Source organism: Rhineura floridana, chromosome 15 (genome assembly GCF_030035675.1).
Source record: "Rhineura floridana isolate rRhiFlo1 chromosome 15, rRhiFlo1.hap2, whole genome shotgun sequence".
Classification (NCBI taxonomy): domain Eukaryota; kingdom Metazoa; phylum Chordata; class Lepidosauria; order Squamata; family Rhineuridae; genus Rhineura; species Rhineura floridana.
Window position 1 is genome coordinate 12,603,842 of NC_084494.1, and position 19,334 is coordinate 12,623,175.

The 19,334-nt window shown below is 47.4% G+C and overlaps 1 protein-coding gene and 1 pseudogene across 2 annotated transcripts in view; both read left to right on the plus strand.

The window, feature by feature from the left end:
* MFSD2A (MFSD2 lysolipid transporter A, lysophospholipid) overlaps positions 1–19,334 on the plus strand; it is a 62,275-nt gene that overhangs the window by 17,335 nt on the left and 25,606 nt on the right. For both annotated transcript variants that reach the window (XM_061596603.1, XM_061596604.1), the window contains exon 4: positions 13,122–13,245. In XM_061596603.1, coding sequence (XP_061452587.1) covers positions 13,122–13,245 — 124 coding nt within the window. The remainder of the gene's footprint in view (positions 1–13,121; positions 13,246–19,334) is intronic.
* Positions 11,503–11,621, plus strand: LOC133371072 (5S ribosomal RNA; annotated as a pseudogene).

Below are 19,334 nucleotides of genomic sequence, written 5' to 3' on the forward strand. Positions count from 1 at the left end.
TAACAGGAAGTGGATTGCACTGAGACGTTGCAGTAAAAATGACAAACTGCTCCTTTGATCTGTATAGAGAACAGCATCCTAGGAGGCAGCCAGTTGTGTCTGAGCTCTCCCTATCCTCTGTCAGCTGACACTGGCAATAACCTTTGTAAGTTATGGCTGAGGTATAATGGCAGCTTCTGGATCTGGGAAGTGTGTGCTTCCCATACCCAGAGTACATTGCTCAGTGGCCAAAGGGACTAACCGTGGCTAAAATATGAAAAAAGGGTTAGGCAGAGAGGAACTGTCCAAGGAGAAATTCATGATGACCACCTTCTGCAGGGCATGATTATGCTCTCCACCCCACCCTTTAGAGTTTCTTAAATTTGCTAAAAATGTGTGCATTTGCATTTGATTGTGGAAGGCGCATGCATGTCTTCCTAGGTAGAGTCAGCCCTGATGCTGCTGTGCACCACTCCCACCCTAAAAAGACCAGATTGAGTGAATAGTACCCAAGAAGGCTCCATTTTCTTGTCTGGTAAACATGGCCGGATTAAGCTGAGGAGGGCCCCTAGGCTGATTGGTGTTTGGGGGCCCCATCTCCTCTTAGGCACGCATGCGTGCCATCAACCAAGATGGCAGCAGAGGCTTCAGCCCCTTAGGGAAACCTCAGCCGCCATCTTGATTGATGGCAAACCGCAAAAACAGCAGAGAAAAAGGTAAGTGAAGTGAGGGGATGGCTGGTGGTTCGGAAGCTCTTGTCCCACGATCCGTGGCTCCTGTCCTGCTTCCACGGATTGCGGAAGGAGAGCAGAGGGCCCTCTGTAGCTCCAGGGGCCCTTGGGCCAATGCCCCACGGGCCCCCAAGAGCTCCGGGCCCCTAGGCTTCAGCCTACTAAGCCTAATGGATAATCCGGCCCTGCTGGTAGAAAAACAAAAAAAAGGAGAGGGAATAGGCTTGGAATCTGGAAGCTGTCAATTACAAGGTGGGCCAGAGAGTGTGGTGTAGTGGTTAGCGTGTCCGACTGGGGAGACCCAGCTTTGAATCTCCTTTCAGCCAGAAAGCTAACTAGGCAACCGTGGGCCAGATGCGCTCTCTCTCTCTCTTTCTCAGCCTAACCTACCTCACAGGGTGGTTGTTGATAGGGCTGTGCACAGACCACCACCCCCATCTGCCCTGTGGCTCTGATCCGAGGGGGCATCAGGCCACCCTGCCCTGTCCCTGAATAAGTTCAGGGGCGGGGCTAATGTTTCATTAGGGTTTTAAAACCCTGGTTGGAATGTAGCCAGGAGAGGGGTCTCCTTGCCTCCCTCCTGACTGAGACGGGGGTCAGTTCTACAGGGTGCTGCAATGCCCACCCCCGGGAGGCATTGCAGCTGTGGAACGGAGGGGTTGATCCTGTGCAGGTGATGCTCAAGTGACTTTTTTTTAGGGAAGCTGCTTGCAGTGCCTCTCCTGCCCCACGCAGGATCGCCGAGGTGGGGGAGGGGCGTCAGGCAAGAAGGAAGCTTCTCCCGGAAGATGCAGCCACCAGCTCTTCACAGGGTTTTCCTGCTCTGCCTGGCCCTTGTCCTTCCTGATCCCCCACCCCCTGACAGCCATGGATCGCTCTGAGTCATCCAGCCTGGCCCGTAGCGATCCGTGGCTGTCTAAACCAAACTCAGCCATGTCCTAAGTTCCTCCTAGTAGTTTGGCTTGGGCCTCAGCTGAATCCGGTGCACAGCCCTAGTTGTTGAGGCAAAATGGAGGCCGTGGAGAATATTATATGCCGCCATGAGCCCCTTGGAGGAAAGGATAGATATACACATAATAAATAAACAGAGCTTGGAAAAGTTACTTTTTTGGACTACAACTCCCATCAGCCCACTCCAGTGGCCATGCTGGCTGGGGCTGATGGGAGTTGTAGTTTAAAAAAGTAACTTTTCCAAGTCATCCCCGTGCTTCTAGATTCAAGCTTTCAGTTTTGCTTCTGTGTTCATAAGATCTAGAAACCACTTGTGAGGTTTGTCTTGGATTAGTACCAGACTGCACCTTTGCCAACTCACTGTTCTGATCTAGCCATCCATAAAGCAGATTTGTTGGGAACAAGTTTGTTCTTGGGAGACGAGAGGTTTCTATAGGTAGGAGGCTTGTTCAGCCACGTACTCTTAATATCTTGTTGGAGTTAATAATGTGTGGATTGCATTACTGTTAGGAAAGTGGGACCGGTAATATCTTTACCTGCGCACAGGTATATGTACACACTGGCAAGGAAGAAGGTTGCAGAGATGGAGGGTATTACTGCCTGGAATGTATTAAGGATGTGCAGATATAATCATCCCGCTTTACCCGTAAAGGATCTTTAGGAAATCTTTTGTAACCACTGTTTATCTAACAACTTCCTCCACCTCTCAATTGAAAACACTGTGGAGTGAAGGGAACAGCCTTCTCCTAAATCTTCCTTTTCTTCCTTTTCCTTATTTAATTCCTTTTCTGTGGTTGTGGACATTACCCGGGGATTCAAGCCAGCTGAATCCCACACCTATTTCTCTGACAGGAGCTGATCCTAGCCCTACTCTGAAGGGATCTAACTCCTGGACAAATGTTAACCTCCGAGGGGACCTGAACCCTGGCCTAACTCCGAAAGGGTTTTTTAAATCCTGGACTATCTTTTTCCGAAGGGACCCCCAATTCCTGGCCTAACTCCGCGGGGAGCTGAAGTCCTGGACAATTTTCCTATTTACCTGTCCCACACCACCCTTTCTAGCACATGTACAATGCCCAGACCACAATTCTCACCCTTATTGGATCCTTAAATTAATGGCCTTGACTTAACTTCACAACATTCTCCATCCCTCTTGTCACATCCTTAATTCCCAATGCCAACCACACCAAACAGTTATTCAATCCTGGATTTATGAGAGAGCTCATTCAGTCAATATCGTGTGTCTCCGTCAAGGCTTCCCCTCTGGCACCACTTCAACCAGAGCCAGCCTTAGCGGCCACGCACAACTTTCAGATTAAAGAAACAGAGGAAAAGGGCTGGGAGGACAAACAAACAATTCTCAGACTTGCAGGGTCGTTTGACCACGGAGGGGTCTACGAACTCCTTATTCAAGGCAAGGCAGTATGTGCCACTATGCAAACTCGATAAGCACTGAGTTCAAACTGAGTTCACGTAGCAGGGACCCCTATACCACATATACAGTCATGCTTTCAATTGCTCTCAACATTTCCTCACCCGATTGGCATTTTCCTCTTTTTAAAACCCTAAAATAATTATACTCACCTGTTCCTCCTAAAAAGCTGCAGCCAGAGTGCTAACCGGGGCTGGTTACAGGGACCATACAACTCCCCTGTTACAACAGCTCCACCGGCTGCCAATTTGTTTCCGGTCACAATTCAAAGTGCTGGTTTTGACCTACAAAGCCCTATACGGCTCAGGTCCAGACTATTTGACAGATCGTATCTCCCTACATGAACCTGTCCGGGATTTGAAATCTTCAGGTGAGGCCCTTCTTGTGTTCCCCACACCTTCGCAAGCACATATGACGCCGACACGAGATAGGGCCTTTTCGGTGGCCGCCCCTAGGCTGTGGAACTCCCTTCTGAGTGAGGTGCAATCAGCTTCCTTCCTTGCCGTCTTTCCGGCGACAAGTAAAGACTGTTTTATTTCAACGGGCATTTGGGATAGAGAACGACCAGGATTAAGTGTCATAGGTTTGGTGATTACATTATATGATTTTATTATTTTAAATTGTCCGCTGTTTTTAACCTATATTTTATGGTTTTAATTTTTCTCATAGTTTAATTCTTTTTTAATAATATACTCTGTATGTTTTAATTGTGTTGTTTTTAGTTGTAAGCCGCTCTGAGTCCTATTGGAAAAAGGGCGGGGTAGAAATAAAGTTTATTATTAATATTATTATTATTCCTCAGGAGCTTTTGAGCTCCAAGTTTTATTGATGTTTTCAGCAGCAAAATGGTAAAACACAGACAAGACAAACATACAAGTGCCTGTGTCCCAGGGAGCAACCAATCTGGTAGTGGTCCTTGTGGCAGGAGCTAACAGTCTGAGCCCCGACATCTCCCCGAGGGAGACCACCAGGCTCAGATCCTGTCTTTGTCCTGTCCCACGTTGGGCACCAAACTGTTGAAGGAAAAACTTTCCAGACCAAGAGTGTGCTCCAAAAGACAGAGGTTTATTGATCAATAACGAAAAATACCAGTATGCATAATGGGAGAGGAAGCTCTCTCGAACTTCACTCTGCTAATCAACAGGAAAACATTGCTTTTTATAGTGATTTATGCATCATACATACACTGTACCTTATGACCCCTTTGGGTCATTCCCTACCCAAGTATCCTCCCCTGAGGGCAGGTACCTGGTCCCAGTATCTCAAACTGTTTATGTCCGTTTAGAGAAAGAGGAAGGGCCCTTTGCCCATGTTTTGACATCTCACAAGGTACAAAACAAGACACCCAAAAACATCTAAAGAAGAGTTATAGTTCTAAACTTTCCTCAATACATTTTCAGCATATGTGGTGTTCTCCTAAGAAACATTTTTACAACAGTTCCTCTTTTCCTTTAACACGGAGTTGCCTTGATTGTGGCTCCGGAAACATGCTAACCACAAACCACAATCTCTTCTGACAAAGTGTTAGGAGAACATCCAAACAAAAAAATACTTCCCTATTATATTGAACACTGCAAACAATATATTTTAGCCATAATAAATTAAACAGAGTAAATATTTTTGGCCTGAAGGAATAAAATCGAAATTCCTTCCACACCAGGCTTATTGCAGAATGCCTTTCCTGGCTATGACACTGAGAATCTAGCCCACTGTCAAGACAGAAGTGACTGTTTACATCTACCTCAGGAATAACTTGCAGCTAAAGACAAAGTGCAAGGCATCCTGCTGTCGAGTTGAAGTGTGTGTGTGTTTATTAGTATTATTAGTATTTAATAGCTTCCGTAACCCCACTGCTTCTCCCTCAATTTTGTATCTTGGACGGTGAGTTACAAATACTGGAAGCCTGGAATAGCAACATGGCAGAGGCCAGTGAAGTTTAGCGATTGCTAATGCAATACGTGTTTTGAGCAGATGGCTTGTGAGGTCATGTCCTTATCAACCTGAGTTGGCTTGCCTCGCTCTACAATTGGCTCCCGCTTCATCGCACGTCTCTCTCACCAGTGTAGAGTTAAGATGGAATGGTACTTGCTCCTGCAGTGCAATCCTGTGCATGTCTACTTAGAAGTAAGTCCCACTCTGTTCAGTGGGGCTTGTTCCAGCTAAGCGTGCAGGGCCGGTGCCAGGCATTACTGGGCCCTGGGACACCAGCCTGCCCTGGGCCTGTGGTGCTGTAGCCCAACGCACCCACCCCATACTGGTAGTGCCTGGCTAACAAGCCTGCCTGCAGGTCCCACCTACCTCTCCCATCTTGGTTGATGGCAGGCATGCGCGCACAGCATGCACGTCATTCACAGGGATGAAAGAAGTTAGGTGGTATGTGCGTGTGGGGTTATTGAGGCCTGCACTGGCTGTATTGGGGGGATGTGTGGGAGTTCCCTCTCTGCAACCCAGAGCAAGGTTGGGAGCTGACGCTGCCACAGCTCATGAAACAGGAGCACTTCCACTCTTAAGAAGAGGCTCTTCAGGGTCCCTCGGCCAGGACCCAACCTGGCCACCCTTTGGCTCCAGCCCTGTAAGTGTGGAAAGGCTTGCAGGCTTATTTTAGTATTGTCCCCGACGTCTTTATAGTCCAGGGCACTCTCTGCAGGGGTTTTCCAGCTGTGTGGATGAGCTTTCCTAGAAGATGAGTTGCCTGCTGCTATCACTCTCCTGACTTCAGTGAGCAGCCAGAAGAAAACATGTGTATGTGTGCTTTTGGGTGCACGCTCAATTCACCCAGAATCACTGAGGACATGAATGTGTGTCCTAGAATGTGCCCCAGAATGCTTTGCATGGTGCAAGGGTTCTGTAGTAGACACTGGACACTTCTCTGTATGTGCAGTAAACCAAGAACAAACCATGGTTATGGCATGAGCTCAGGTTTGGATATAACGCCAAGCCTAACCATGGCTTAGCCCCGGATAACACGGTAGCAGCAGAACTGAGGGAAGAAGCACTATGGCCGAGATCTTCACTTGGGAACTCGTGAGATCATGCTGAGCTATGGTTTTGCTTAGCATTGCATGCAAACCGGGTCAGTATAGTGTGAGGTTTTGTGTTTGTGTGTGTGTGTTTTAAAAAAAAACACTCCAACATGGAAGCAGGGCTTGCTTTTCAAAACTCTGCTTTTGAATTTTGTGAATAGCATCGCCTTCCTCTCCCCTTATACAGTGGCAGCTGGTGCCCATTGTTACTGGTGGGGCGGAAGGCAAGGAGCCCAAACAGCATTTGCAGCCAGAGCCAATGAGAGGCAGAGCCAACCAATTCTAGTCTTGTTTCCAAGCTGAGTCCTACAAGGGAAACCCTCAGACAAAGGAGGAGGGAGCTAACAGTCAGTTCCATCCCTGGATTGGATTGAAGTAACAAGGTAGGCCGGTGAGGCTTGCTGAGGTTGTTGGGGCAGTGCCCCATTCGCCCAATGGAGGAGCCTCCACTGCCCCTTACAGCAGCCTTTCCCAGCTACTGTGCCTCCAGATGTTGTTGGACCACAATTCCCATCTTTCCTGACCATTGGCAATGCTGGCTGAGGCTGATGGGAGTTGTGGTCCATCAACATCTGGAGGCAAACTGGTTGGGAAAGGCTGCCATATAGCTGCATTCTAATTTGAAAGGAAGCTAATGTCAGACTCTCATTTCCTTCTTTTCCGTAAAAGCAACTCTCAGGGAAGAAAGCTACTTCACACAGGGAAGAGGAAATGGTTAAAGCCAGTGGGTGGGGACGGAGAAGCGATTGCGGTGGAACACACCATCAGATCTCGGCCAATGGAGAGGCAGGGTGTGTGCCGTCTACCCTGTTTCATACATCTCTGCTGATCTCCCACGCCTCGCCTCCGGGTCAGGGGTTACTAGAAGTCAAAACTGCTGGGAGACTCTGTCACTCTTAGGAAGGGTGGAGGGCTGGGAAGGAGGATCTCGGTCTTGAACTTTGCAGCAGCCGCTTGCCAAAACAGTGTCTTTGGGGGGGGGGGAATGCCCATGTGCATGAACACTCCCCCATGCTGGCTGCATCAGTTTGCTGATCAAGCCATTGTGGAGACTTTAAAAAGAAAAGAAAAGAAGTATAGAGGCAGGGGGAAGGTTATGGAAACACTGAGTAACCAGAAACTGTTTAGGATACCAGAGGTGGGGACAGTACGGTATAGGTAGGAGGGGCCTCAGGGTGCCGGTGATACATCCACATCCTAGACACGTCATCGTTTCTTCCCATGTAATGGGAAATGACAGGCTATGGGGAAAATGCCCATGTGTCATATTTTTTTTCCCTTCCTCCTTCCTGCGTTGGCAGTACCAGATGTAGGAAAGGCTATATTTAACTCTGGGCCACGTGGCCGCAGCCAGAAAAAGAAATGAGTGTCTCTCTTTTTGTCCTGGGGAACACTTTCTGAAGTCTCTGCCATCTTCTTATCCCATGCCTCTATGCACACCTGCATATGTGTGTGTGTGCTTTTTTCTTTGCTTGAGAAAGAGGAACTAATTCAGACCTGCCCTTCAGATGTCTCCTGTTACCCGTAGAAGCATAGAGTAGTAGAATTGGAAGGGGCCTATAAGGCCATCAAGTCCAACCCCCTGCTCAATGCGGAAATCCAAATCAAAGCATTCCCGACAGATGGCTGTCCAGCTGCCTCTTGAATGCCTCCAGTGTCGGAGAGCCCATTACCTCTCTAGGTAATTGATTGCATTGCCGTATGGCTCTAACAGTTAGGAAGTTTTTCCTGATGTCCAGTCAAAGTCTGGCTTCCTGCAACTTGAGCCCATTATTCAGTGTCCTGCACTCTGGGATGATCGAGAAGAGATCCCGGCCCTCCTCTGGGTGACAACTTTTCATGTACTTGAAGAGTACTATCATATCTCCCTCAGTGTTCGCTTCTCCAAGCTAAACATGCCCAGTTCTTTCAGTCTCTCCTCTTAGGGCTTTGTTTCCAGTCCCCTGATCATCCTTGTTGCCCTCCTCTGAACCCATTCCAGTTTGTTTGCATCCTTCTTGAAGTGCGGAGACCAGAACTGGACACAGTACTCAAGAAGAGGCCTAACCAGTGCTGAATAGAGGGGGACTAATACTTCACACGATTTGGAAACTATACTTCTGTTAATGCAGCCTAAAATAGCATTTGCCTTTTTTGCACTTGTTTAACTGCAGTAGTAACCTTTACGGAATGTAACAGTGACACAGTCCTTGCCCCAGAGCCCTTACAATCCACATGAGGCGAGGCAACGTTGTTTCATGTGTGACCTCTTTCCTGTGTGGTAACTTGAAGCTCGAGGGGATGAAATATCCTCTCAGGATGGCACAATAGGTCAAGGGTGGAAACCTTGGCTGCATGGGCCAGATCCTCATCAGGATTGGCCTTGTGGGCCAAATGCCAGCCGCCTGTCAATCACATAACATCACAGTGACCTTGGGTGCAATATCAGAAAGTGGCTTGCATGGAATCCTGATCAAATGAGCAGGATTTAACTCCTGCTTTTCAGCTGGGAACAGGTGCACACATTCAAAGTGAGCAGGATTTAACCCACCATTTATCAGCTGAAAGCGGGAGGGGATTAAATCCTGCTGCTTTGGTCGTGCTGGGAACAGGCATGCACAGCCAATGCAGGATTTAACTCCGCCCTCTAGCCCGTGAGATAACATCACAAGTGACATCAGCTGATAGATGGGTGTGGTTTATGGAGAACAGCCTCATGGGCCAACTTGGATCCCACTGGTGGGTCAAGACTGACCCACAGGCTCCCCACTGGGGTTTTGTTCTTGAGAAGGCAGAAAATCCAAATAACAGCATACAACTTTCTCACATGCAGGGGGGACAATCCACATGATAGTCCTGCACATTGAAATGAGTGAGAACTGCGCAAGAGAGTCCATGTCCTTTTGCCTGGCTCCTGTTAATTTCAGTGAGGTCTGTGCAGGAGAGTGTCCCCACGGGCTGGGTCTTGTATGTCGGATCTCCCTCTTGGCAACCTGTAGCTGTGCCCACAGTTTTGAGTTTGGTTATCGAAGGGTGTATACCAGTGCTGCTTTTCTTTGTTGCATCTCTGCCAATGAAAGGAGACATGAGCTGGCCTGTTCCCCCCCCCCCCCCGGCTTGAGCGTTAACCCTTCCCATGCTTTCCCCAAGCCAAAAGGCTCCCTTATTGTAGCCTTGTTCAGCTTTGCTTGGTTGCATCTCTCCTTGCCTCTGTTTCCCCACGCTTGTTTGGTTTGGAAGGGCTAGGAAATGTTGATAGGGCTAATAACACTGAGCATAAGCACAGCTTCACCAGGCCGTTTCTGTAAAAGGGTTAAGCGCAGGGGTGTAGCCGTCCAGGGTCTTGGGGTGGTGGTCTTAGACTCTTTACGTTTTTGGGAGCAGGATCGCTATGTCTCCAGCATCCTATGAGCCAATCAACATGAAAGGAGAGTGTGTTAGCCGCTTCTAATGTGCTTCCTTGTTCTTTCCTGCTGAATGGAGCCACTCTGAGTAAAAAGAGGTGAGTTAGCTACTGAGCAGAGTCTTCTCAGTAGCTAACACATCCTTACTGGCTCCTAGGGATGCCTGTTGTTGTGGGAGAAGGCATTAACATGAATCTCATTCTCAATCCAGCAGGAGAAGAAAAAGGATGGGAGGGGGTGTGGCTGTGACTCTCATGAAGGGCCCTGCACTTCTGAATTTGCCACTACATGACTGGTTAAGCGTTATTCTCTCTCTTCTAGGGAGTGAATGGATATTTCTCTTCGCCCCGCTCCAACCCCTGTCTCTATGTGCTCCTCTGTGCTGGTGAACTTCCATTGATAACAACATGTCCTTGATGCAGAGAAAACACACATAACACACTCTGGTTCCCTAGGGGGCGAGGGGCACAGGAGGCATTAAATGATAAAGGGCTAGGGATCCGGTTAAGGAGGAGAGCTTTAGCCCGAGTTGTCGATGCTTCAGGAGACGCCATTGTTTACCTCCTCTCGGTCATTATTTGTGGCGTGCTGTGGAATTTTTCTTTAATCTTGTTGGTGAACATTTGGTGAAAAGGGATGTACGTATTTCAAGGGACAGCTTTTTCACTGCAACATGTATTAAATCAACACTGGCATCCTATCATAACTAGGGCCCACCACCACCACTCAACTCTCGCATGTAAGGTCTACAGTTAGGATATCTGCACCTGGAATCCCCAATATGGCATCTGTGCGCACCACAGCTCCCTCAGACACCCCCTTCGTGCCCGCTAAGGCCTCCTGCTGGTCATAATTTTGTGATTTATTTTTATACCAGCATTCCTCCAAGGAGCTTAAGGCGGCATACCTGGTTCTCTCCCCGCCCACATTGACAACTCACAACAACCCTGTGAGTTGTAGTTCAGCAACATCTGGAGGGCCAAAGGTTCCCCACACCTGGGGTCGACCACTGTTCTTCAACCTTGGGTTCTACAGCTCCCATCATTCCTGACCATTGACCATGCTGTCTGGGGATGATGGGAGTTGTAGTCCAACAACATCTGGGGACCTAAGGCTGAAGAACAGTGGTGTCAGCCATACTGAGCTAGATGGACCAATAGTCTAACCAGGACCAGTGCAGAGGGAGGCCAGGTTGGGCCCTGGCCAAGGCCCCCTGCGCCCCAGAGGGCCCTCCTTAAAGTGGGATGGTGGCATTCCTATTCCGTGATCTGCTGCAGCATCCCAGGCACACACTCCCACTACAGACAGTGCGGGCTTCATAAGCCCGCACATACTCCCCACCTACCTCTCCCATCAATGTGAATGCTGTGTGCTGTGCATGCATGCCTACCATCACCTAAGAGGGCGGCAGGGGCTTCCCTAAGGGCCTGACGACAGGCTGATAACAGGTTGATTTATTTATTTATTGGAGTTATATCCCGCCCTTCCTCTCAGTAGGAGCCCAGGGTGCAGGCTGATGGCAGGCATGCATGTCATGCACATGACATGAGAGGCAGGTGGGCTGTGCAAGCAGGCTTATTAGACCCCAACTCCTGTATGGGGGAGTGTTGGGTTATGGCACCACGAGCCCGGGGCAGGCTGGTGCCCGAGGACCCAGTTGCGCCTGGTGCTGGTTCTAAGTGTGACTCTGTATAAGGCAGCTTCCTCTGCTCCTAAGCATGACCAACCTTCAGCCTGTGAAGCAAGTTCGGTGGCTGGATTCCTGTTGCTGCTTCAGGCCCCTTTGCTTGAGCTGGAACACTCTCTGCTCAAGAGGAGGGGTTGTAGTGGATCTTCCTGGCGCGCTGCACTGTGCTGCGGCTAGCTGTTCTGTTGCAGGTGCTTGTCCTCTGGAGTCGGTCACTTCACAGCTAAGCAGAGGAGCTACAACAGTGTCTCTGCCTCTCTCTGCGCGCACACACACTCTTTCCTAGTGATGTTTGCAGGGCCCCACTTGTGTAGGTGCCTATGGCCATACTACCCTGAGCACACCCTATCTCGTTTGATCTCAGAAGCTAAGCAGGGACAGGCCTGGTTAGTACTTGGATGGGAGACCACCTGGGAATAGCGAGTGCTGTAGGGTTAGAGGAAGGCAATGGTAAACCACCTCTGAATGCCTCTTACCATGAAAACCCTATGAATGTATCCAAGATTCGTAGGGTTGCCATAAGTCAGAATTGACTTGAAGGCATATAACAACAACCTTGCAAACAAATCCACCCAAGCTGCTAGCTTGCACAGATAATGGTCCTGTCGATCCACACCTATCTCTGCTAGCTTTTTGTGGCTTAAAATGGAAATTGAAGCCAACTTCTGTCAAGCTATTCCTGTTGCTCACCTACAGCGGATTCTTAGTCATCGGGTGGCTGTTTTAAATGCCTGCCTTATCGGGTGTTCTTGCATGAAACATCCATACCAAAGAAAGCCGGTTAAATAAGTCTAATCTCTCTCTTTGGGCGAGAAAGGCGGTGAATTCCTCTCTCTTTGGGTAGAGGAAGAGGTGTTTAGTTCCTCATTTTTTCTTCTCTCTCATTTCACGCACAGCATGCAAACTTTCCCTGCCTCTCCCTTGCACATTTTTTCTCTCTCCTTGAGTAGACAAACCTTCTTGCCAAATCCCTTTTTGTTGCCCACAGCAGGTTTTTAAAGCTCAGCAGGCCGTCTCCTGCTGCCTCATTGAGAGGGACTGTGTGATCAAAGCCCTATTCCACAAAACCTTACTCAGTTCTTTGTGCTCTCTGGAACTTTGCCTCTTCTCTTCTCTCCCCCCCTCCCAAAAAACCCCCCCAGCACTGACAGGCCTGGAATTATAAATGTGTAGGGCTGGAAGCTGAAGTCATCTAATCCCTTGGAGTTGAAACATGGGTTGCGACCTATAAGGCAGGCCTCACAAGAGTGCTGCAGCCATATATTGAAGAGAAAAGGGAATATGCTTGGCCTGATTTCAAGTTGACCGTATACTTCCCGTGGGTAGTGTCGGCATTTCCTTCCCAAAAGTAGGCCAATGTAATTATGTTTCAGAGTGGGGACTCTGAGATGGTGGCTTTCCGAAGGCCCCCTAGTAAGTTCACAGTTGAAGTCAGATTTAACTCCCCTACGCTGATAGGAGTTGCTGTGGCCACCAGCAGCGATGGAAATGAATGGGAAGATGAAAGCTCTATTAGGCCGAGAGTCCTACAAAAAAAATCAAAAGAGGTTCTGGAGAAAGGGGAGATCTTTATCCCATTCTGCATCTGTATTTGGAACTGTCTTGATATGTTTGTATTATTTGCATATGTGGAATTGTTTTTAATTGTTTTTTTACATTTTTATTGTCTTATGGGTGTACCTGTTTTGTTTTATAATTATGTATTTTATTGCATTCCCTCCCCCGCGGGATGTTATGGTAAAGGGTGGGTACGAAATTTAATAAATGACAATAACATAATTTTATAATAATAATAATAATAGCGGTCAATGGGCTACAACCTTTGCATTTGAAGCCATCCTATCACATTGATGGTCACAAAGCACTTTTACTCCTCCTCCTTCCCCCACCTCCCTAGCCCCAAAATACATTTCATATTGTTTTAATTTTCAACAGGATTATATTCTCTACTCCCTTTGCTGTGACCTCCTACATCCTGATATGGTTTGTGCCTGACATCGCTCGGGGGCAAGTGATGTGGTATCTCTTCTTCTACTGCATCTTCCAGACCCTTGTGACGGTGAGTGTCTATAGCCTTTTATGTGCACAGCCTGTATTTTGCTTTTGAGCAGGGATGGGACACCTCCAGCCCACAAACCAAATTTGGCCCTGTGACGCCCTTCCCTGGCTCTCCCTGTCAGGTTCCTACCTGCTCGTGGTTACTGCCTGTCACTAGGCACCACCAGGGACTCCACCAGTCCGGACTGTCCTTTTTTATGGTTTCTCTCCCCGCTCTAGCATAGACCTCACCAGATCCCCCTGCTAGGCAGCACCACCAGTCACGTCCTATAACCCGTATTCCCAGAGACTCTGTCTGAGTCTCTCTATCAGGTTACCTCTGTGACTGCGTGCTTAAACTGTCCCAATCCCTTTGTATCAATGCAGATAATCCTGGTTTGCTCTGAATACTTGTGGTGTTATTCTCTTCACCGCTGCCACCATTTGTTACCCTTCAGCCTTGGTATTTACCTTACCCTCCCTTCTGGTCTGTGGAACCCCAGCCAAGGATCAGGCCTTTGGTAAACCAAATATATTTATTAAATAACAGAGATAACAAGATTACTTTATAAAGGCACTTAAGCATATGGTTTCATCTATTCCTGAGGTACTGGTCTTAGTATTAATCCGAACTCCACACTCTCCTCACATCCACCAACTCTCCACCCAATCTCCTCTCAAAAACCGACCAAAACAACCCACTCACGTCCACCGTCCAGCCAGATTTAACTGTCATCCTTCCATTTATATCCTCAGCCATTCTAAACACTCAGCCAATCATCCAGCATTCTACTGCCCATTCACTCCCCCCTCCTCTTTCATTCCACTTACCATGTATCTCCTATACAAACAGCACTTACCATATATACACTAATACATGAACATCACATTTCCCCCCCCTTAAAATAACGGCAGAGTATTATTCCTGTTCCAGGATTCATACGCCGCGTTAACAAATAAAACAAGTCTCTCTGGGGAAAATGTCTTTCTTTGTTCCTCCGTCTGGTCACGTCACTGCAGTCCCAGCCACCTGCCTTGACAGTCCATCGGCCAATACATTGTCCTTGCCTTTGATGAACTGGAAGTCCACTTGATAGTCTTGTAGGGCCCAGGACCACCTCTGCAGAATGGTATTATGGTTTTTCATAGTCTGTAACCATAACAAGGCCCGATGATCCGTTGTTACCGTGAATCTTCGTCCCCACACGTATGGGCGCAACTTATTCAGTCCCCACACGACCTCTAGGCACTCCTTTTGGACTGACGAATAGTTTTTCTCCCTCGGCGTCAGCTTGCGACTCAGATACGCCACTGGATGTCTGGTGCCTTCTCTCTCCTGCAGCAAGACGACTCCCAGCGCGAGGTCTGACGCATCTGTAGCCACGATGAATGGTTGCTCATAGTCTGGTGCTATTAATATGGGTCCTTGGCACAAGGCTTGCTTCAGCAGATCAAAAGCCTTCTGACATTCATCCGTCCATACCACACGCTCAGAACACTTTTTCTTTGTCAATTCATGCAATGGGGTTGCAATTTCCCCAAAATTTTTCACAAACTTCCTATAAAAACCAGCCACACCTAGAAATGCCCTAACTTGCTTTTTGGTTAAGGGGATAGGCCACGCTTGTATTGCCTCCACCTTGCTCCATAAGGGGGTGATTTTCCCACTCCCCACCTTATGTCCTAAATAGACCACCTCCTTCAACCCAAACTGGCATTTCTTCGCTTTTATTGTGAGGCCTGCCTTTCTTAATGCCTCTAATACTGTTGTCAGGTGTTGGACATGCTCAGGCACCGACTTGCTAAAAATGGCCACGTCATCGATATAGGCCACTGCAAAATCTGCCATGCCTCGCAACCAGAGCTTGGAAAAGTTACTTTTTTGAACTACAGCTCCCATCAGCCTAATCCAGTGGCCATGTTGCCTAGGGCTGATGGGAGTTGTAGTTCAAAAAAGTAACTTTTCCAAGCTCTGCTCACAACACAGTATTGATTAGCCTCTGAAACGAACTTGGTGAGTTCCTTAGTCCCATGGGTAAGGTCACAAACTCATATAACCCATCTGGTGTACTGAAGGCAGTTTTGGCTCTGGATTGCTCGTCTAGTTTCATTTGCCAAAATCCCTTACAGAGATCTATCGTAGAGATAATGGTTGCTGCCCCCAATAACTCTAACATTGCGTCTACCCTAGGCATAGGATACGCATCTGGGACAGTAATTTTATTGATTAGCCGATAATCAATGCAAAATCTTGTCGTTCCATCTTTTTTCGGAACCAGGACAATACTTGAGGCCCAGGGACTGATAGATTCCCTGATCACTCCTAGTTCCAGCATATCTTCGACCTCCTTTTTGATCTCACTCAAAACTTTCCCATTCACACGGTACGGCATAGATCTGATTGGGGCATGATCTCCAGTATCAATGGAATGTTTGGCTATACTGGTTCGGCCAGGTTTATTGCTAAAGAGATCCCCATAGTTTTTCAACACTCTCAGAATCTCTTCTCTTACTTCCTCCTGCACCTCCTCTGACCATTCCAATTGATCTACCCCTCCTTTGTCTTTGCTTTCCTGTACCAAATCTGGAAGTTCAGGCCCACTTCCCTCAGGGAATAAGGTAACTTGCAACACCTTTGCATCCCTGGTATGGTAAGGCTTTAACATATTTACATGAACCACTTTGCTTTTTTTTAATTGGTCTGTGGTGATTACATATGTCACTGTCAAGCCTTTCTCTTATGGTATATGGTCCTTCCCAGCTAGCCTGTAATTTGTCATGTTTCCTGGGTATGAACGCCATAACCATATCTCCCACATCATACACACGTTCCCTGGCTGTTCTGTCATACTTTGCTTCTCCTGTGCTTGACTCAAATTCTCTTTCACTACTTCCATCATTGATGTTAATTTATTGCGGAATTCCAATACAAAATCTACTACAGTTGTTTTGTACTCTCCCAGGGTTCCTTCCCATGAATTTTTTAACAGTTCCAAAGGTCCCCTCACTTTTCTAGTGAACATCAGTTCAAAGGGTGAGTAGCCTGTTGACTCTTGAGGGACTTCTCTGTATGCAAATAAGAAGCATCCCAAACGTTCATCCCAGTCTTGTGGGTGATCTTGAACATAGCTTCTTATCATGCCCTTCAAAACGCCATTGAATCTCTCTGTTAGCCCATTAGTGGCGGGATGGTAAGTAGTGGTCTTTAGATGTTTTAGACCACAACATTTCCACATACATTGCATCACTTCTCCCATGAATACACTGCCTTGATCCGTCAGCACTTCATGAGGGAAACCCAGCCTCATAAAGATTTTTAATAAAGCCTCTGCCACTACAGGGGCTTCTACAGATCTTAGTGCTTCTGCGTCTGGGTACCTGGTGGCAAAATCCACCACCACCAATAGATATTTCTTGCCATGCCTTGTGGGTTTCGAAAAAGGGCCCACCAAATCTATTCCCAGTCTATAAAAGGGTTGTCCAATTATAGGAAGGGGCTTTAAGGGTGCCTTAGTCTTTACTCCACTTTTTCCCACCTTTTGGCATATACCACAAGATAGACAATGTTGTTTTACATCTTTGGAGATGTGTGACCAATAATAGTGCACAGCCAATCTCCTCTTGGTCTTTTTTATTCCCAGATGTCCTGCACATGGGACATCGTCGGCTACCTCTAGCAATCTGGTTCTGTATTTGCTAGGTACTATCAATTGCTTCACTGGTTCACATTCATCCTTTCTCTCAGCAGGCATCCACAGTCTATATAAAATCCCATTCTCACACACAACTTGATTCCTCAGTTTGTCAGTGAAAGGAATCTGTTGGGTCAAGGCTTGCTCCTTTATTTGCTTCAAACTGGTATCCTTATCCAGTTCTTCTCTGAAATGCTCTGACTCTTCCCCAGAGACCATTTGATACAGTTTGTCTCCTTCAGCAGGCCTGCCAAGGGTTGCTATGGTGACCTGAGGCTCGCAAACAGATTCCACCCTGTTTCCTTCAGCCCCTTTTAACATGGCTTCTGTTTCTCTGCCAAGTTGCTGTCTGGTCACCACATATATTTTCCCTTGTGCCCCCATAACATCTCTTCCCAGTATCACTGGTTCTTGTTGTTGGGCATTAATACCTACTTTATATTTGCCCTCTCGGCCTCTCCACTCCATTTTCACTAGGGCCATAGGCAAGCTTTCTGGTCTACCCCTCACTCCTTGAATAGTCACAGTTTCCTGAGGTAATATTTCCTCAGATTTTATTAAATCTGGCCTCAGTAACGTCTGAGCGGCACCAGTATCAAGCAATGCCCAATAATTTGCCCCTTGTACACTCACTTCCTCTCTCAGACTTGAATCAAGGTCTGTTACTTCTGTCCAGTTTATCTGGCAGAACTGAACCTTTTTCGTGGTTAGATCTTTTGGTTCTATTTTTACTGCCCTTGCCTGAGCAGGATTACTAATGGGGTTGGCAACCTCACATTGAAAACGTAGGTGCCCCAGTCTACCACATTTATAGCATAATTTCTCCTCTGTTTTAGGGTACACAGATCCACTCTGGGGTGTCCTGTGCCCTTCAGATTTTACTGGAAGACTCACTCGCTGTGGTACCACATCCTTTCTGCCGCCACTATATGGTCTGGGTTTAAAATCTCTTGATGTTTTCCCCACCCAGCCAGTTCTATTGGAGGCAAAGTGATCCGCCATCTCTGCGGCCTCCTGCACCGATGTAGGGGAACGGTCTTTGACCAGGAGCCTTATTTCTGGTGGTAACTGATGGTATAATTGATCCAGTATCATGGGGCTTTTCACCTCTTCCACTGACTGAGCTTTGGCACTACTCATCCACTTTCCAAATATATCCATCAGCTTTGCTCCCAGTTCAACAAAAGACCTCCCTGCTTGGATGTGACAGTTTCGGAATAACTTTCTAAAATAGTCAGGTCCCAGTCTGAATCTTTTGTAGACTGCCTCTTTAAACTCAGCATAGGTGACGGGCCTGTCTGAGGGGAAATATTGGTATACCTCTGCCAATTCCCCTTTGATCAGGTTTGATAAATACTGCATGTATTTATCTTCAGGTAGCCCCCACAACTGAGCTGCCTTTTCAAAGGTTGTGAGATAAATCTGAGGATCTTGACCAGGCTCATACACAGCAAAGTCCTTTGGAGTAATTTTTATTTTTGCTCCATCTCTGTCTTTCCTTGTCTCCTCAGAGTGAAATTTCTCTCTATCCAATTTTAATCTTTCCCCTTGTATCTCAGCATCCACTCTCATTCTCTCAGTTTCCATCCTCAACTTCTCAGTTTCTAACTCTCGCTGTTTATCTTTCCCATCAGCTTCCATCCTCAGTCTCTCAGTTTCCATCCTCAACTTCTCAGTTCCTAACTGTCGCTGTTTGTCTTTTTCCTCAGCCTCCCATCTTAACTTCTCTCTCAAATACTCTATATAAGCGGGATTGCTTAAGTATCCTTCTGGGGTCTCTTCCCTGACAGGTTGTTTTTGCTGGGCAGTTGCAAATCCTATAAGTGCTACCCTCAATTCATCTACCCCTTTACCCTCGTGAGGTAAATTGAATGTTATGCACTTCTCCACCAGCTCCTCTCTTTTCATTTTTTTATATTCAACCATGGTGTTTGAGTTCACTCACTCTTTGCCACACACTCTTTGCCAGTCACTCTCACAAGTAATCTTGTTTTGTTATTTATGTTTGCCACACCACTGTTAGGGATTCTCTAGTATTCGTACCACCGCTACAGCCAACACCTGTGACGTAGTCTCCTTTGTTCGTATCCCACCGCTACTGCCACCACATGTGATGCCCTTCCCTGGCTCTCCCTGTCAGGTTCCTACCTGCTCGTGGTTACTGCCTGTCACTAGGCACCACCAGAGACTCCACCAGTCCGGACTGTCCTTTTTTATGGTTTCTCTCCCCGCTCTAGCATAGACCTCACCAGATCCCCCTGCTAGGCAGCACCACCAGTCACGTCCTATAACCCATATTCCCAGAGACTCTGCCTGAGTCTCTCTATCAGGTTACCTCTGTGACTGCGTGCTTAAGATGTCCCAATCCCTTTGTATCAATGCAGATAATCCTGGTTTGCTCTGAATACTTGTGGTGTTA